The sequence below is a fragment of the Neolamprologus multifasciatus genome, chromosome 8 (genome assembly GCF_963576455.1).
Source record: "Neolamprologus multifasciatus chromosome 8, fNeoMul1.2, whole genome shotgun sequence".
NCBI lineage: Eukaryota > Metazoa > Chordata > Actinopteri > Cichliformes > Cichlidae > Neolamprologus > Neolamprologus multifasciatus.
In genome coordinates, this window is record NC_140446.1 from 4,281,316 (window position 1) to 4,298,389 (window position 17,074).

General features: G+C 42.0%; 1 protein-coding gene across 1 annotated transcript in view; it reads right to left on the reverse strand.

Annotated features, from left to right (window-relative positions):
* The window catches only part of LOC146512243 (transmembrane protein 150A-like), a 36,782-nt gene that overhangs the window by 8,549 nt on the left and 11,159 nt on the right, over window positions 1–17,074 (reverse strand). Inside the window, exons 3-6 of the mRNA XM_085171243.1 lie at window positions 13,248–13,295; window positions 8,620–8,706; window positions 7,153–7,220; window positions 3,874–4,001 (exon numbers count right to left, since the gene is read on the reverse strand). Coding sequence (XP_085027369.1) covers window positions 3,874–4,001; window positions 7,153–7,220; window positions 8,620–8,706; window positions 13,248–13,295 — 331 coding nt within the window. The remainder of the gene's footprint in view (window positions 1–3,873; window positions 4,002–7,152; window positions 7,221–8,619; window positions 8,707–13,247; window positions 13,296–17,074) is intronic.

The following is a 17,074-nucleotide window of genomic DNA, read 5'->3' on the forward strand; positions in this document are numbered from 1 at the left end:
CCGGGAAAGTAGAGGCGATCGGTACCGGAGGCGATCCAAACTCTAGACGGGCAGGTGGCTCAAAAACACGCCGAGCTGTTACCGCTGTGAGACGACTAACGGACTGGCGTGGAGCAGCTGGCTGGGCTGGATCAAATAGTCCACCTGATAATCGCCTGAGATGGGATGCAGGTGTGGAGTTAACACCCAACCCGTGGGCGTGAGCATCCCATCAGCTCCTCGGACACCGGGCCGCGGACCATGACAAAAGGTGTCAATTTTGGACTTTTAACTGTATTTTCATAAGTTTTATAGCTTTACGTTTACTGATAAAGGCTGCACACATGAGTATCCATGCTACACAAAGGCAGGTAATAGATGTAAGATTATAGATTAAAGAAAAAATGAAATAATGGAAAAGTTCCTGGTTTCTTAACATCTACTAAGGATTTTCAGTTTTTTATAGACACATACACAGCGATGGACACATGGATACATTTTTACTAATCTTGACTATGAAAACAAACCTTTTTAAGGACTTGTGAACCCAAAATGATTTATTAGAAGCCAGGAAATCTGCCCTGAGCTTTATATAGAAGCTGCCACGGCTGTTAAATATAAATTACATCACAACGATGTGATCGTGTCAGCCGCGCTGATGTTCTTGGAACATTAACTGTATAAACAACGCGTGAAAATTACACACAGCTCTGAGTTTTTAACACTCGCTCCTGTTTGCTCCCCTCGCTGCCTCCTTTCCCCACTCTGGCTTTTCACAGCTGCCTTCAATCCACATTGGAGCCCCTGGATGTATAAACACACCATAATCCCACCACCCAGGTATTAGTCAGTCTTTGGGAATATGCATTGGAGCCTCTACTGTAGGTTTTCTCTATTTACATGAGAGCCTTTAGTTGATACATGGCAGGTCTTACAGAGGAGAAACTATATAATAAAGGTTACTGCTAACTCAGTGTTTGCACAGCTTTAACATCAACTTTATGAATGAAAAAATGAAAGAAGAGTCTCAGTCAACTTCTTCAGGTGCAACAAAAGGGGAGGAGTTAGAGAAAAATGCATGCAGGTTAGGTCTTTTATCCTGGTAACTCTGTTTTTCTCACCTCAGGATAAAAAAATCTGTCCTGAAAAGAGCGTTTGATTCCAAACAAATACGGTCCCTCAAATCATAGTTTGGTTTACAGTGGACTTAAATCAACAAACTGGTGATCCTGAACGGTATTTCAAAGTCTGGATGCAGGTGAAAGTTGTTTCATTCAACAGACTGGTATGTGCTTCCCTCTTCCCTCAGAGATTAGCTGCCCATTAGCTGAGTTTCTGCTCTGGCTGAGGGGAGGCAGGTCAGTCTGACCTTCTTCATAGTCATCACTTAAATTACCTCCATGCTGTTTGTTACATTCAGGCCTTCTGCTTTCAACTGACCCATAAATCATGAAGTCTTATCTCTGCTGTATGGCCTGAACACGGCATCAAGCCTGTTCTACCTCCTACTTCACTGCAGTAAATGTGGAAAAGCACAAAATTACCCAGGTGTTAATACATTTTCTAAAACCAGCAAGTGTTATGTTGCAGGGGAAAAAAAACAGTGCACCCAGATTAGTTTGTTTTTAGGCTACACATGGATTACAGGCTTCCACCTCAGTTTCAAAGAAAGCAGCTGCACAATAGCCGGAGGTGCCGTGAATCACACACAGTGAGATTTCTATCTCTGATTATGTAACTTACTTTTTGCAGCTTTTTTTGCAGGATTTTTGCTTTTGTATCTTTCACATATAAATATCACCCCTCAACTGATGTTGTTGAACGATTGCATAAGAATGATTTGGGGCCTCTCAGGCCCACTATCCCAGTTTCTCCCCTGTAATGTCTGTAGACAGTGTTGGGAAGATTACTTTTAAAATGTATTCCATTACAGATTACAGAATACAGAATACATGCCCCAAAATGTTTTCTGTAACGTATTCCGTTACGTTACTCAATGAGAGTAACGTATTCTGAATACTTTGGATTACTTAATATATTATCACGCTGTTTACAACTACATGAATGTACTATTGCTGTGATTTATTACTGTTACTGAAGGTCCGCGGCTCCGAACCGTAGTAAAGGGACCTCTGGCTAATACGTCGGGTTCTGTGTCGGGCTCGTAGCCGAAAACTAGCTTTAATAGCTTAATAGCTTACTTACAACTGGGCTCGTCAGGCTCTCTTCTTGGCTGCAGTGGTTATTATTATATTTACATGCTTCCAGCTCCCGTTTTTGCTCGATGACAGCTCGTACTTTTCCTTTTTCTCCCTCCCTCGCTCACAGACACATAACGTGTATGGCAGTCCATTCTCCCTGCAGCACGGACTACACTGCCTATGATGCTACATTCTTTAGAGCTATACCTGTAGCATTCTCCCTATTAGCTTAGCACAACAACAACAGGCGCTCTCTCACCCAGGAAACACGCAGAGAGAGCGTCACCCTGTAACCATGGCAACCGTAACGCTGCCGCCTGGAACAACCAGTGTTGCCAACTTAGCGACTTTGTCGCTATATTTAGCGAGTTTTCAGACCCCCTTAGCGACTTTTTTTCTAAAAAGCGACTAGCGACAAATCTGGCGACTTTTTCTGGTGTTATTGAAGACTTATTTATGACGTCTTTTTGACGTGAAGCGCGTATCGCTTTTACTCTCAACAAGCAGCGGGTGCTGCCGTGGGCACCTCGCCCGTGCCAAAGCGCTCACAGGTGGAGGATAGTCCTCCCCCAGCTACTATCAGGGCAGAAGATGTTCAAACCTGTGTGTCCGAACTGCAAATGAATCGCGCATGAGCAAAGCCGCTGCTCCGCACTGACTGTAACGCAGTCAGTTCTTCTTTTACTCTTATGCTGTTTTGTGGATCAGGTTTAAAACTACTTATAAACACACACACACAGTAACTCCACCAGAGTGCCAATTTCAGGTCACTTTTGCCGGTCCAAGCCCGGGTAAAGGAGCAGGGTTGGAATTGTGACATTACAAAAAAACAATAATTGCCAAAATAAATTTAATTTGTAGTTCTAAATAAACTCTAAATGCATTTAGGACGTTTTTTTACTCACTTTATGTCTCTTCCACGATGTTATTTCTTTCTCCAACAATGTAGGTTACAATTATATTTAGCATGACCAATTATGCAAATTAGGCGATGACGTCATTTAGCGACTTCTAGCGACTTTTAGGACAACCAATAGCGATTTTCCTTCCTGAGGCGTTGGCAACACTGGGAACAACAGAACGTAGCTGTCAAACAAAACCCAAACAATCCTGACCCACGACAATATGAAACAGGGAAGTACCGCCGTGTAATCCATTTATTTCAACAAAGTAACTGTATTCTAAATACCACCTTTTTAAACGGTAACTGTAACGGAATACAGTTACTCATATTTTGTATTTTAAATACGTAACGGCGGTACATGTATTCCGTTACTCCCCAACACTGTCTGTAGAGTCGATCAGATGGAAAATTGGCAGGATTCTGAATGAAACTGGAACAAAGTTCATCAAATTTGAGTTAATTTAACTGTGAGGATAAACATTAAGTCGTTTAGGAATAATTGCAGGATCCTATCCTCTGAACAGAGTCTGCCTAAAACCACGTGGGACTCTTTTACAGGCATCTCTCCTAAAGAGAGGAGTTCAAGTTTGCACTGATAAAGTTTGCAGAAGAATAAAAAACTTCCTCTATTATCACCCTTGATTTACATGAAGTGAATGATTACACAGGCAGGGATGAGAGCTGTGGGCGAAGGTCAGCGTGAAAAGATGCTGTGAGTCTATGAAAAACTGGGCTGACAAACATTATCCAGACTTTTTTGATCTCGTTGACTCTGACTGGATTAACTACCTGGAAGTTTCCCACCATGATGAGCCCCGCGGCGCAGAGCCACCCGGCGGCGAGGCCGGCGGTGTTGAGGATGCAGTTCTGGTGCTTCTCGATCACGTGAGCGTAGCGCAGCAGGCCGATCAGCATCACTGGAGGAGGCGAGGAAAAAAGGAAATGACAAATCGGGAAGAAAGGACCGTTTTTGTTGGTCAAAAAGTTATGCAACCACATTTTTTTCTCTTCCAGGAACAAAGCCCACACTACAAACCCTACCTGAGGTGTTTATGAGTGCTCCAGCGGGATGAGCTCCATCTCTACAGAGCAGAAAAATAACCTCAGGGCAACAAGCATGAAGCTTAGTCCTCTCTGAAACTGATTTGCTTAGGCTGCTTGGAGGCAGCAGACAGAAGGCTTGCATCATTTGTACTAAAAGGGTGACGCTGCTGGTCCATTCAATTCACTACAGAGTCAGATTAACAGCACAGATAGTCTAACAAAATTCTAGCATCACTGGATTACAGTTTATAACAAAGTACATGTCCAAAGTACTTCACTGAAGTACTAGTTCAGTATACTTGCAGCTTATTTAAGGATTTCCATGTTATGCTACTTTTTGCCTCGATTCTACTACGTTAAAGATGCAAACATTGTGTTTTGTACTCCACACTGTTTATTTTAAAGCATTAATTTCTTCTTATTTTACTGACAGGCAGTGTACGGACAAAGGTTTTAGCCCACACCTCTTAATCTTTTAATTCAGGTGTTTTCAGTGCCATTGTCACCGGTGTATAAACTGAAGAACTTAGCCCAGTGGTTCTTAACCTTGTTGGAGGTACCGAACCCCACCAGTTTCATATGCGCATTCACTGAACCCCTCTTTAGTGAAAAATAAAATGTGATTTTTTTTCAAATTCAAGACATAGATATGTTTTTTACTGGTGCACAAAATGAGCCGTGCATGTCACGGCGGAGGCTCTGCCGAACCCCTGAGACCGACTCGCCGAACCCCTGGGGTTCGATCGAACCCAGGTTAAGAACCACTGACTTAGCCATTCGGTCTGCCTTGACAAACATTTGTGATGTAAAGGGTTAATCTGAGGGTTAAAGGGTTATCCTCCATGTAAAGTTACAGAGCGGGGACACAGAGTACTGAAGCATCTAGAAAAATCCCCAGTGCTCTGCTGAATCAGTAAATGCAGAGCTCCAAACCTCCTCTGGCAGTAACATCAGCACAACAGCTGTGCACCAGGAGCTTCATGGCATGGCTTTCCAGGGCCAAGTAGCTGCTGAAGGTGTGATGTGCAGGGGAATCAGTACTAGTATCCTTACAGTATGATTATAGATAAACTGATCACCAGTTAATTTAACATGCTTATCTTTGGGACTGTGGGAGGAAACTGGAGTACCCAGAGAAACGCCATGCAAGCACAGGAAGAACATGCAAAGGCAAATCAAATTTGTGCCAACTCAGGTCCCTGCTTTAGCCACACCAGCATTTTTGCAACTATAAGACTTCCAATGCCCAAACTGCGCAGAATAAACCTTTAGTCGTGCTCAAAGCTAAAGCTTGATGATTCGGCACATCCCTGTGTGAGCAGATTCCTGATGTCTGTTTATGAAACGTCTCCTTCAAAGCTTCGCAGCAGTTTCACGCGGCTCTCCCACCCTCCCGTCTGATGATCATGCCGTTCACATCTGGCACTCATCTCCCTGCAAACTGCAGAGAGCGACTGTTTTGATGTTCCCGTGGGTTGTCCAGCAGCGAGCACAGTGGTCCGTTTGTGGCGATCGAGTGCACGCCGCGATAAGACGATAAGTGTTTTGGGTTCTGGGCTAGGCGTGCGTTTCTTGGGCTGCTGCACAGCAAGAGTTTGACATTTACCATTCTTCTAACCTCACACTACACCTTTGAATTAAACAAACTCCCCCACCAATATAAACTGAGCATTGTTTATGAAAGGGGAATAAAAAAAAGAAGGAAAGCTTTTGATGTGGGAAAAATGAGCTCGCTCACAACTCCTCATTTTTGCAGACTTCACCGAAATCATCCATAAAAATGGTAATTACCAGAAAGAACTTGTTATTCCTGTGTTCCTGCAAAGAGAACAAGAGGTCCTTCCTTTAAGTTTTTATCTATTATCCTTCAAGTCAAATTAAGATGTTGGCATTCCTTGACTTGGAAAGAAAACTGCTCAGCCCGGCGCCGGGACACCACGGACCAGGATCGCAAAGTTACACACCAGGGCACAAATGTTTGGTGCGCTTTTGCCAATTTAAGAGAGATTTTGAGAGCTACGTATCAGGCATCTGTGGTCTAATGAAATAGAAAGTGACAAAAGCAAGAGAAGTAAAGTTTTCTATTAAGCTCTAAAGCTTATTTTTCTAAAGTCTTTGTCGCTGTTTCAGACTATTTTCTCTGATTTTCGTTACTTTTGCCACAATGAAAAAACACCAACATGAAGCCCTGAAAAACGTTTGTGCCCCATGTATGGAAAAACAGCGACTGTGTGTTAACAGCCAAGTTCTGAGATAAATCTGGTTCAGGGAAAAAGCCTGAGCTGGAAGGGGTTAACAGGTTTTTAAACTTGCCCAAATTCCAGCATTTTCTCAGAAAAGCGGCACGAACCTGGTGTTCATAGGGGAGAGGTCACCTTAAATAAATGGCTCTGTATAGAGAGCAAATAGGCAGCTTCAGTCCAGGACACTCGGGTCAAAGGGTTGACAATATACTGCAAAATGTGTGTGAGTTCACGTTGGATCACAGGAAGCTCCCAACACCAGCAAACTGTGTCTGACTGAGGCTCCTACAGTCGCTTAAATCTGGAAAGAACTGCATTCCTTTGAGGCAAACTTCCATTTATGCATTTCCAAAAAGTTGATCAGGGTGAATTCCCTGAGTGTACATTATCAGAATCCTGGCAAACATTTTTAAAGCAAATATAGAAAAAGAGCCAATATACCCTCTGCACACCGGGCAATGAACCCTGAGCAAACCACAGAAAATCAATGCTTTTGGCACACAGAGTAGCTGTCCGTATGGTCAGAGGGTGAATGCTTGTGGGTCATTTTATTCAGAAAAAAGCAGTATCGATGGCCTAGATTGAAGTTTTCTCTCAGATTGAGGGCTGAGGCCAGAGCTGGCTGTGGATTCGGGGGAACAGAAAGTTGGCCGGAGCCTCTCCAGCTGAAAAAACAAGTCCTGTTCAACCAAGATGTTGGGTAAATATGTACAAGAGTAAAAAAAAGAAAAAATACTATGAAAGCTGAATATTTGTAGAGCAAAACCATCCTGGTTCTTACCCATAAAGGATCCGGTGCTGCATATGAGGCTGAAAAAGCAGCTTTCAGGTGGCAGAGTTCCACATTTACTACAATGGAAACACAGAGGAGAGGAGGGTGGTTAGTACGACCCCCTGTGCTTGCTGTCATATACCCCCTTCTCCATATTTAACTTTTTTTTACTGTGCACAACTGGAAAACCCATATTTGTGTGCTTAGCTGCTCTGTGATACTAAAAACCTCTATAAATATAGAGTCTTTGTAGGAGGTCAGAAAGAAGGACACACATCTGTATCTCCAGCTCAAAAGCATCCAAAACATTTTCCCATCTAGATTCAAAATAAGCCGATTAGATTTTAAACGGGGTAAATCTTGTCAGCAACACTTATTCGGCACCCTGGAAATTTTTGTGGGGGGAAATAAGACTTGTGAAGCACTTAACAAAAGCCTTTCTTTCTGCAGAGGTGAGGAGGAGCCTCGCTCGGGCAAGTGCGGACTTATCTAAGATCACGATCATCACTGCAGCTGCTCGCCAAATATCACTGCAGTTTATCTGAAACCGGATTAGTTAAAGAAGCGGACGACATCACTTTCTGGAGCTACATGTAAGACTTGCAAACCCTGAAGCAACAGTTTCAGCTGCTGTTTGTAACGCTGCATGGAAACAAAAACTGATTTTCAGCCCCATGAACACCTGCAGATCTCGTGGATTCCTGACAGTTCACAAGGATTTACAGGTTGAAGAGGCAGGTTTTTAAACTCTGAACTTTCGTAGCTTGTTAGTCCCTAATTCATGGATGTCAGATGCTTACACTGAGGGCTAGATGTGTGAGTTTACTGACATGCTTTAATTTAATCCCCAAAATAAAAAACTACCTTGGATTTATTGGTTCATGTCCTATAAACGCTTTTTTACATGCACTTTAAAACAGTCATGCAGTAGCATTTCCTCTGCCTTATCTATCATGATGAAACTTTGTATTTCCAGCTCTGACACTTTGATATTTGGCTTGCATAAATATAGACTGTCTTCTTACTTTTGCAGCTTTTCTTGTGTTATTTCAATTAGTAGTTTTAGTAAAACAGGAAAATTTTGTTTCTTTTTTTAGAAAAGGACCAAAAATCAAGCAAGTGCTTGCTCCAACTGAACAAAAGCAGCCATCCCCGAAAATAAACCACTGACCACAGCAGGGCGGTTTGCTGTGTCACATGACATCTGTGGTCAGATCATGTGTACGGCAGTACTGTTTTTGTGTTTCAGTGAAATTGTTATTACTGCAAAAGCAGAACTAGGACCCTCAGTCTGCTTCCTCGTTGTGGTTTAATGAAGGATAGGGCAGGAATGACTGCAACGTGCAGCTGTTCTGTTCTTTGAAGTTCTCAAATGTTACAAGAAACCAGGAGTTTAGCAGGTAAGCACACAGCAGCAGCGGCTTAGCGTGGAAATTAACGTCCACCTGTAACACCCGCAGAGGTGGGCTCACTGACCTGATGAGTGGTATGTTGTCCAGGGTGCAACACAGTACAGGTCCCCTCTGTAATGGAAGCGGCTCCACACAGGACTCATTGTAAACCCTAGAAAAACACACGTGCATCCATTTATTTCAGTTTTTCAACACGATTCAGTCGTTATCTCTCAGAGCGCCGAATTTCTTGCGGTTGCTCGAATTTCTTAAAGTAGGATGGGAGGCCTTCAACTATCAGCCCCATCTCCTTTTTTAGGATTATGCCTCAGACTTGGGACAGCATGGTCACTGGTGTTGGAGTTCGAATGCACCACCTAGCCGGGGCCTTTCTGCATGGATGCACGAGGCGGGTCTGGGCCTGCGCTGGAGAGTCTGCGCAGTGGCAGGATGGCTGCTGTGTTGCCTGGGATTACTCCTTATCCCCTACCCAACCCTGTTGCTGGTCACGTGCTCCATAATGTTGTACTGTGGACATTTATGTGCTTTCTGTGCAGAGGAGTTTTTTTGTTTCCTGTTCTCATGCTGTCCTCCTGTAGCCCAGCATGAGTAGAGGTCTCTTTTTTTCCTCTTGTACTTTCCCATTGTAGTGTACATTTCAGTGGTTTTTCTGTAATGCAACCGTTCTCTGACTTGTACCCCCATGTGATGTCTGTGTTGTGTGTGTAAGGTCGGGGGGCGGGTTCATTCCACTGCAGGGCAACCTGCCACTGCATGTGGCGAATAAAATTTGAACTTGGATGCGTGAGTTCTCTACAGGTTCCAGCTTCCACCCACAGTCCAGAGACATGCAGTTAGTGCGGTTAGCTGAATGTGATTGGTCATCTGTCTCTGTGTGTTGGTTCAGCAATACAATGGCAACCTGTACACAGTGTCCCCCACCTATCCGAGATGGGCTTGATCAGGTGACGCCTGAGTAGGGATGGGTACCGGTGTCCGGTGCCATGATGGCACCGGTTCTGACATAAACGGTAGTAACCAGACCGAAAAGCAGCGCACATTTCGGTGCTTTATTTCGGTGCTTTTTTTGCCTGAGATGTAATACACTTTGAATTCTAGCCAATCATTTTACGTTTCCGGGGATAGTAGGCGGGTCCAGGTACGTATGTTCTTTTAGAGCAGAGCTACAGATTAAAAACGCCCAAGGCGGAGCGGTCAAAAGTCTGGCTGTACTTCACAGCAAAAGATGCAAACTCAGCAGCCTGCAACAAGTGCTTTAAGCTGATACTGTGGAAAGGAGGTAACACCTGAAATCCGATGAAACACCTGGCGACGCTTAGCGTTTTTTTTAAAAGCCGAAAAATGCGCCGTATTTGATAGCTTGCTGCGAGACCTCACACCGAGCGCATCTACTGCAGGTGTGGTGCCTGTTATCAGACCCAGAGTTAGCAACATCCCCCAAAAAGCTGAAGAGGAGAGTCCTGACCCCTAGCCCTGCCAGTGTAGCAGAAATGATGAGGATGATGATGGCAGCAGCAGCAGCCGTTCTTCTCTGCGTGAGTAGCTTAATGTTGTTCGTGTGTAATTTACGTTGACTAGGCTAACCACGTTATTACATTAATGCATGTAAGGTGAACTAGCAAACACCATCATAGCTACATGCAGCTGTCTTCTTGTTTGATGGCAGATACTCCCTTCACCCTGGCCAAAAAGGCTAAAATGACCAAAGAAAAAGTGGAAAACAGCTAAACATGAGAGGTTTTTGGACAAAGTTTGTGTTTTTTCCATTGTTTAAGCTGCTTCCAGCCAAGAGTGATACCATATATGCCCTATAGCTGCAGAAAAGACTAACATTGTTATCTTTTTACAAAAAAACAGCTGAACATGAGAGGTTTTTGGACCAATTTTGTGTTTTCCATTCTTTAAGCACCGGTTCGAGCACCGTTTAAGCACCGGCACCGTTTCAAAAGTACCGGTTTGGCACCGGTATCAGATAAAACCTAAACGATACCCATCCCTACGCCTGAGTATTGCTGTTATGGGCCCACACTGCTGGGGGATTTCCCATGATGCTACGCACTTCTTCTCCACTCATCTTTTTAGTCTCCGTGTGTTTCCATTCCACTACTTTATGTCATTATGTTTATCGACTGACGTTTGCTGTTTGTGGCCTGAATCTGCAGGAGGTTTGTTCCTGTTAAAAGTGAGTTCTTCTTCTCCACTGTCGCCAAGTACTGCTTACATGGGGTCATCGAAATGCAGGTTGTCTAACTCCCAGTGAAAAGGTTGAGTAAAAATGTGATCTTAGTGTTTCACACGAGATCGATGTCAATTCAGGGAAACTGAAGTGACCAAACGTGTTGAAAACTCTGTTAATGGTTGAGCATCAGCTGCGACACGTTTGGCATGATAGCGCTCTTACTGTACGCAAATGACGGTAGAAAATTAACCCAAAATGTTTTCAGGTGAAAGGTCTTTTATGTAACACAGTTAATGCTCAGCTGCATACTTTGTTTTTATTTTGATTTCTATTCTCCATTTGTATGCAAGTGACTCACGAACCGATGTCTCGTTTAACTCAAATGCAAAATAGCAAACTACATTCCTGCATTACAAATGTTAAAAACTCGGTTTGTAACATTTTATCTATAAATATAAACCTGTATTTACTAAAATACCTGTATATGCATGTAGACAGGGCCGAAATCGACATATATTTGCAGATACAGCACTATGGAGCAGGGTATACTCTAGACTGGTCAGGGTGTAACACTTAGAGACAGAAGACCATTCACACCTATGTGCAATTTAAAATCACCAGTTAACCTAACCCCACTCTATGTCTTTGGACTGTGGGAGGAAGCCAGAGTACCCGTGGAGAGCAAGCAAACCCCGAACACAGCTTGAGAGAAACAACGTTGGATTTTTATTAAAAGTCTGTTTTATGTGTTTACGCTCCTGTTTACAAGTAAACACACAGAGTGAATCTTTAACCCTCATTATTTGATTTGGCTAATTTTTTACAAACACTCAGAGAATTTATCAACTTCTAATCTGATATGATGAAAATGTTATCCAACACTCGCTGCTTCACTCATTCAGCAAATAAGGAAAATCATTGTTATCATCGTTGGAGTTTTAGTTTGTAAATATAAATCCAAGATTCACTCCTTTTCTTTTAAGGAAAGAAAATCAGTTATTGTGTAAAATATACATGTTATTGTATATTTTACACATGTTGGTATGGGATATTGTATTTGTTTTAAATGTTATATACCTATGTGGTATGTGACTTTTGTTGCCATGATGCCAGGTCTCTCTTGGAAATGAGATTTTTAATCTCAATGAGATTTTTTTACCTGGATAAATAAAGGATTAAAAAAAAATCAGTCGCTTTAATTAAATACTCCACTCTATTTATCTCTGAAGCTGCATTTCCACTCCAGGAACCCTGATATTTTCCACTGTGATCTATATTAAAGGCCACTGAAGATCACACAAATTAGTCTTTCAACCAATGGAGAAATCTCAACTTCTGGTTTAAGTGGTGATGCTTTGCAAGTGGACTCATTAGTTAACATGTTTTTGTACATAAGGGCTCACACAAACGCACTCTTTATTAGGACGCAAGCTATAAAATTCCAGGATCTGGTGAAGTTTAAAACAGTGCAAATAATATATAAGGCAAGGAAAGGGATGCTCCCAATCGAAATAAGTAAATGGTTCTTAGAAAGAGAAGGGAGGTATAATTTTAGAGGGAAGTGGAATTTAAAACTACATTAAGAGTAAGAACAACATTGAAAAGGATGTCTATTTCAATAGCGGGAGTTAAATTCTGGAATAAAGGTCAGTAGTGATATAAGCCAGTTTAAAATAAAACTCAAAAAAGAAATTTTAAATAAGTATAAGAATGAAGAAAATGCAATTAACCCAAGACAGCAGTCAAACTGATGTTTATTTTCTTCTGCAAATTAGCAAATCTAAATATAGTTTTAGTTGAACATGAGAAAATGTTTTTTGTGATGTTATGTTCTAAGTTGAAGGTGCTGTAACGTTTTTGTTGTTCAAATTTAGATGATGAGGATGTAAACCTGAGGGGGCTAAATAAGTATATACTTCTGCCTACTTTTCAAGCAACTGCATGGAAAGATTTTATGAAACGTTGGTGAATGTATATGTTTGAAATAAAAAAGAACTGAACTGAAGTCACAATGTTTTTAGCATCTTTGAGCTTTCTTCCTGATGAAAGGAATTTTTTCTTTCCCACTGTGGCCAAGTGCTTGTTATTGTAGGGTCTTTACCTTGCAAAATAAAGCACCTTGAAATGACTGTTGTGATTTGTGATTTGGCGCTTTAGAAATGAAAGTGGTTTAACCAAGCAGAGCTGAACAGTTGAATGCAGTCTTGAGACATTGTGCAACAATCCTGCTTAAGGTCTGAAGAACTTTGTGTAGTGTAGACGTCTCTGACTCTTTTTAATCTAATCCACAGTCAAAAACCTGTCTTTGTGAAAGTGACCTCTGGTCACTGCACTGGAAACAATTTGGAAAAAGTTTCCTCGTCTCTTTGGGAACGTTCCTGATGTGGAGATGCAGCTTGTGTCTCTTTGGTGCTTTGAAGCAACATTAAACTGCTGACCAATACTGTGGTCTTTAAAATGAACCCGATATGTGTGTTTATGTGTGTGTTTATGTGTGTGTGTGAGTGCTGTACCAGTTGTTCACAGGGCAGACGTGCTGGTTGTAGAGGGCCATCGCGTATCTGAAGACAAAGAAGAAGAAAATCTTTGGTCAAAGATCTGAACAGACGGTTAAAGAGGCAGACATAAAATGATGAAGATTCAATCATGCTGTCAGGATACGGTCTGGAGATAACACTGGCTCTGCTCTCACAACATGTCCAAAGCTCTGCTCTAATAATGTTTTCCACTAACAAAACACACATGAATCAGCACACGGTTGTTTTCAGAGACGGAGACAGCTCCTCTTCATCACACGTGTGCGCCGAGCCGGACGGCTGCATATTAACATGCACTGTTACACCACAGGGATGTTTAAAGAAATGTCAGTTACACAAAACAACCTCCACACACACACACGCAGAGCCTAACAGCCAAACAGAGATCATTCATCACACACAGAAATGCACATTAGTACATTTTAGAAGCACATGTTCTCTTACTCCACCAGTTTGGTGCACACTCCTATCTCTCAAACTCTGAACAGACAGTAAGTTCCTCCAGAGGATAAATGCTTCTGGTTTCGGTGATCCTCCGACTTTCCGTCTGGCTGTACCAGGAGATCTTACACGCAAAGGTTTGGCAACTCTCAAATAGAGATTTTGCACAAACTATCCAGATAATTTTTGTTTTTTTAATGCAAAACCCTCTGAGAAGTCCTTGAAAACAATTTGAAAGTCTTTCCAAATCTAACTGGCAGTTGACTGAAACTCTAAAAGATGAAGCCAACACAGAAGTACCAAAAACTGCAGTTCCTCTAATGGCCACTTGAGGCTGACTCCCCTGTTAAAATACTTTACAGCATTAAAAAGTATTACAATCTTTGATTCCTTCTTCTATTTTTGGCCTCTTCTTTTTTCAGTCACCTTCATAAAACAGCTGTACAGAGTTGACCCTTTGAAGCCATAATTTCTACTTTTAGTCCTCTAATCTGAGTTGCTGACTATCCAACTACAAACCTCTGTATATTTTTATATATTTTATTTTATTTCTTACTCTATTTAATTTGTAAAATATGTATACACACACACACGTAGAAAAACACATTTAGTATACACATTCAGTGATGCATATACTATTATATATTGTACATATATTTATTAGTCTCAGATTTAGCCATTCTTATATTTTGCTTGTTTTATGTTATTGTATTTTTGCACAACTCTGCTGCTTGTGAAGCTCGCACACAAGAATTTCACTCGCATGTACTGTACCAGCGTACCTGCACATGTGATGTGACAATAAAACTGATTTGATTAGATTTGAACTGGAGTCCTCTATCAAATTTGTGCTGTTGGTGCATTTTTCTAGGAATTAACTTCTACATAATATACTCTGATTTGTGCTGCAGACCTCCCAGGAAGTCTGTGCTCTAATTTTGGTGAGTGAAATTATTTTACCACAACCTCTCAAACCTGATGACAATCCAGCTCCTTGTGAAGTAGACTGCAACAGAAATCCCTTCAGTTTTACTCTTCGACTCTTTTCTACTTAGCTTTAAGATCAAAAGCCTGCAAAATGCTTAACAATTCTACCATTTCTGGTGACACTTAAGCACAAACTCATGAATCTGCTAATGAAGTTGTATTACAACTGCCAGTTACAACAAGTCTACGCATGTGTTACTGTAACCTGGCTAACCTGATTCAGAAGGTGTCCACTCTCCTCTGTAAAGACATACATGGATTAAGTCACATGTGCTTCTTGTTCAAAGTGTGCGGCATAAAAACTCTACAAATACTCATTTTTACCACATTCAGACAAATTAAAACAAGTTGTTACCAAAATAAATAACCAGTGGACATAAAATCTCCCGTATTCCACACCATAATGTTGGTGGTGCACTATCACTCAGGTTGAAATATGTCACAAATGGCCCATTAGCCTCTTTCAAAACAACCATAAGGACATATTGCACCACAGATCAGATACACAGGACCCAAAAAAGCAAGATGCCAACAGACATGTGACCGCTGGAGCGTCTTTATTGATCGCTGATAACGAGGGAATTCTCGGGTCAGAAGAATTGATTTGCCCTTTACAAAGTTGCTGTGGAGTGAGTGGCCTGACAGAGGCCGTCCACTCTCATCCACTTCCCTCCCTCCCACGACTCACCTTTTTTAGTCCTGCTGCATGTACTTGAAAACTGCATGCCATGTAAACTACGGTGTGAATGAGCCGTTAAACTAGAGACTCAGATACACCGCCTCTCTCATCCCATCAAATACTTCAGTGTTCTCAAAGCTGTCAGCGCCAAATCACACAGAAGGTGACCTTTGGATTCGGTGCTGTGATGCATCGAGTTCAGACAATAACGTGATGGATTCTTACTGCCAACACGTGAAATACGAACACTTGTAAAGCACTCTTTGTTTGACTGATGTGTTTCAGTCTTTGGCAGGGACCCTGGTGAATGGCTACCACCCGAAACATGCAAGTCTACCAGTAAAGTTTCTCCACATACAAGTGTTGCTGGAGCGTCAATCTTTTTGGTCTTCCCCATGCACTCTGGAAATAGGGTGCATGGGGAAGCAATCAAACCAAATTGAAAACTGTGTTTTCTGTGTAAACCTAATCAAGGATTCTTTTCAGTGCGGCATCGGTCACTGCATGAAGTGTAACGTCATCAAACCTCCTATAAGCACTGATCCTCGTGCTCTGGCATGCTTGACTCGCTGCAGTCTTCTCCTGAATGGGAAAAGAAAATCACAGCTGTGGCACTGAAATAGAAGCTGAAACAGGAAATGGCATACTTCCAGTAACTTTCTGTTGGCACTGCCAAAGCACCTTTCACAGGATTCATACAGCTGTGTTAAATCTACCCGAAGATCCTTCATACCTGAAATCCCTTTGAAACCTGAAAGCATAATCTAGCCCATAACCTGACGTGCTCCTCCCCGTAACCACATGTCACATCAACACAGCCTGCAGCCTCGTCCACACTAATATGTTTTCATTTGAAAACGCATCTTTTTCTCTCCGTTTTGGCCTCCCGTCCACACTGAGGCGCCGTTTTTGGTCAAGGAAAACAGAGCTTTTTGAAAACGCTCTCCAAAGCAGATACATTTGAAAACGCCGTTTTCGTGTCACAGTGTGGACGTGTAAACGGAGCTTTTCGGAGCTGTGATCAATTAAACTAAGATAGCAGAGGGCATTATACAGCAGCTGTTTTGTTTGCTCTCTATTTTAACAGCCCTATTAAAGATTAATATCAGTCTGCACATGCTCCAGAGAGCTTTTCTTCAAATTCCTTAACTCTCACTCACTTTTGCAACTTTGTACTTTTGTGTTACTCGCAGCAACAACTCCACTTCATTGTTAGTCCATTTAAAAAAACTCGGTGCTTTTCCTCAACGTTTCAAAGAGCTGGTGTTGTGCCAAAAATTTGTTTGCTGGTATTTAACCCTTTAAAGTCGGTTGGAGCTCTGTTTTGCGTAACTATTTTTAAATCCCGGTAGCTCTGCAACCACGTAAGCTAGCACAATAATTTTTTTTGCATATGAAACCGGAGGAGTTGTACTTACATCTTATGCCATCAGCTTGTCCTCGGTCACAGTTTCCTTCCACATAAAGCTTTACAAAAACTGCATAAAAAGCACTTGCAGCAACAAAAACATAATATTCCAGAAACACGCTTTGCCATCCAATCACCTGTTCATAACACTTCCTAGTTGGAATAGATGTCAGCGCGAACTATTACATGTCTGCCATGACCTGCCCGAAACCGGAAGTGATGTCATTTTTGCGAAAATGTAGGGTTTTGTTTTTTTTTTACCATCAGGGCCTCATGAGCCTATACTGG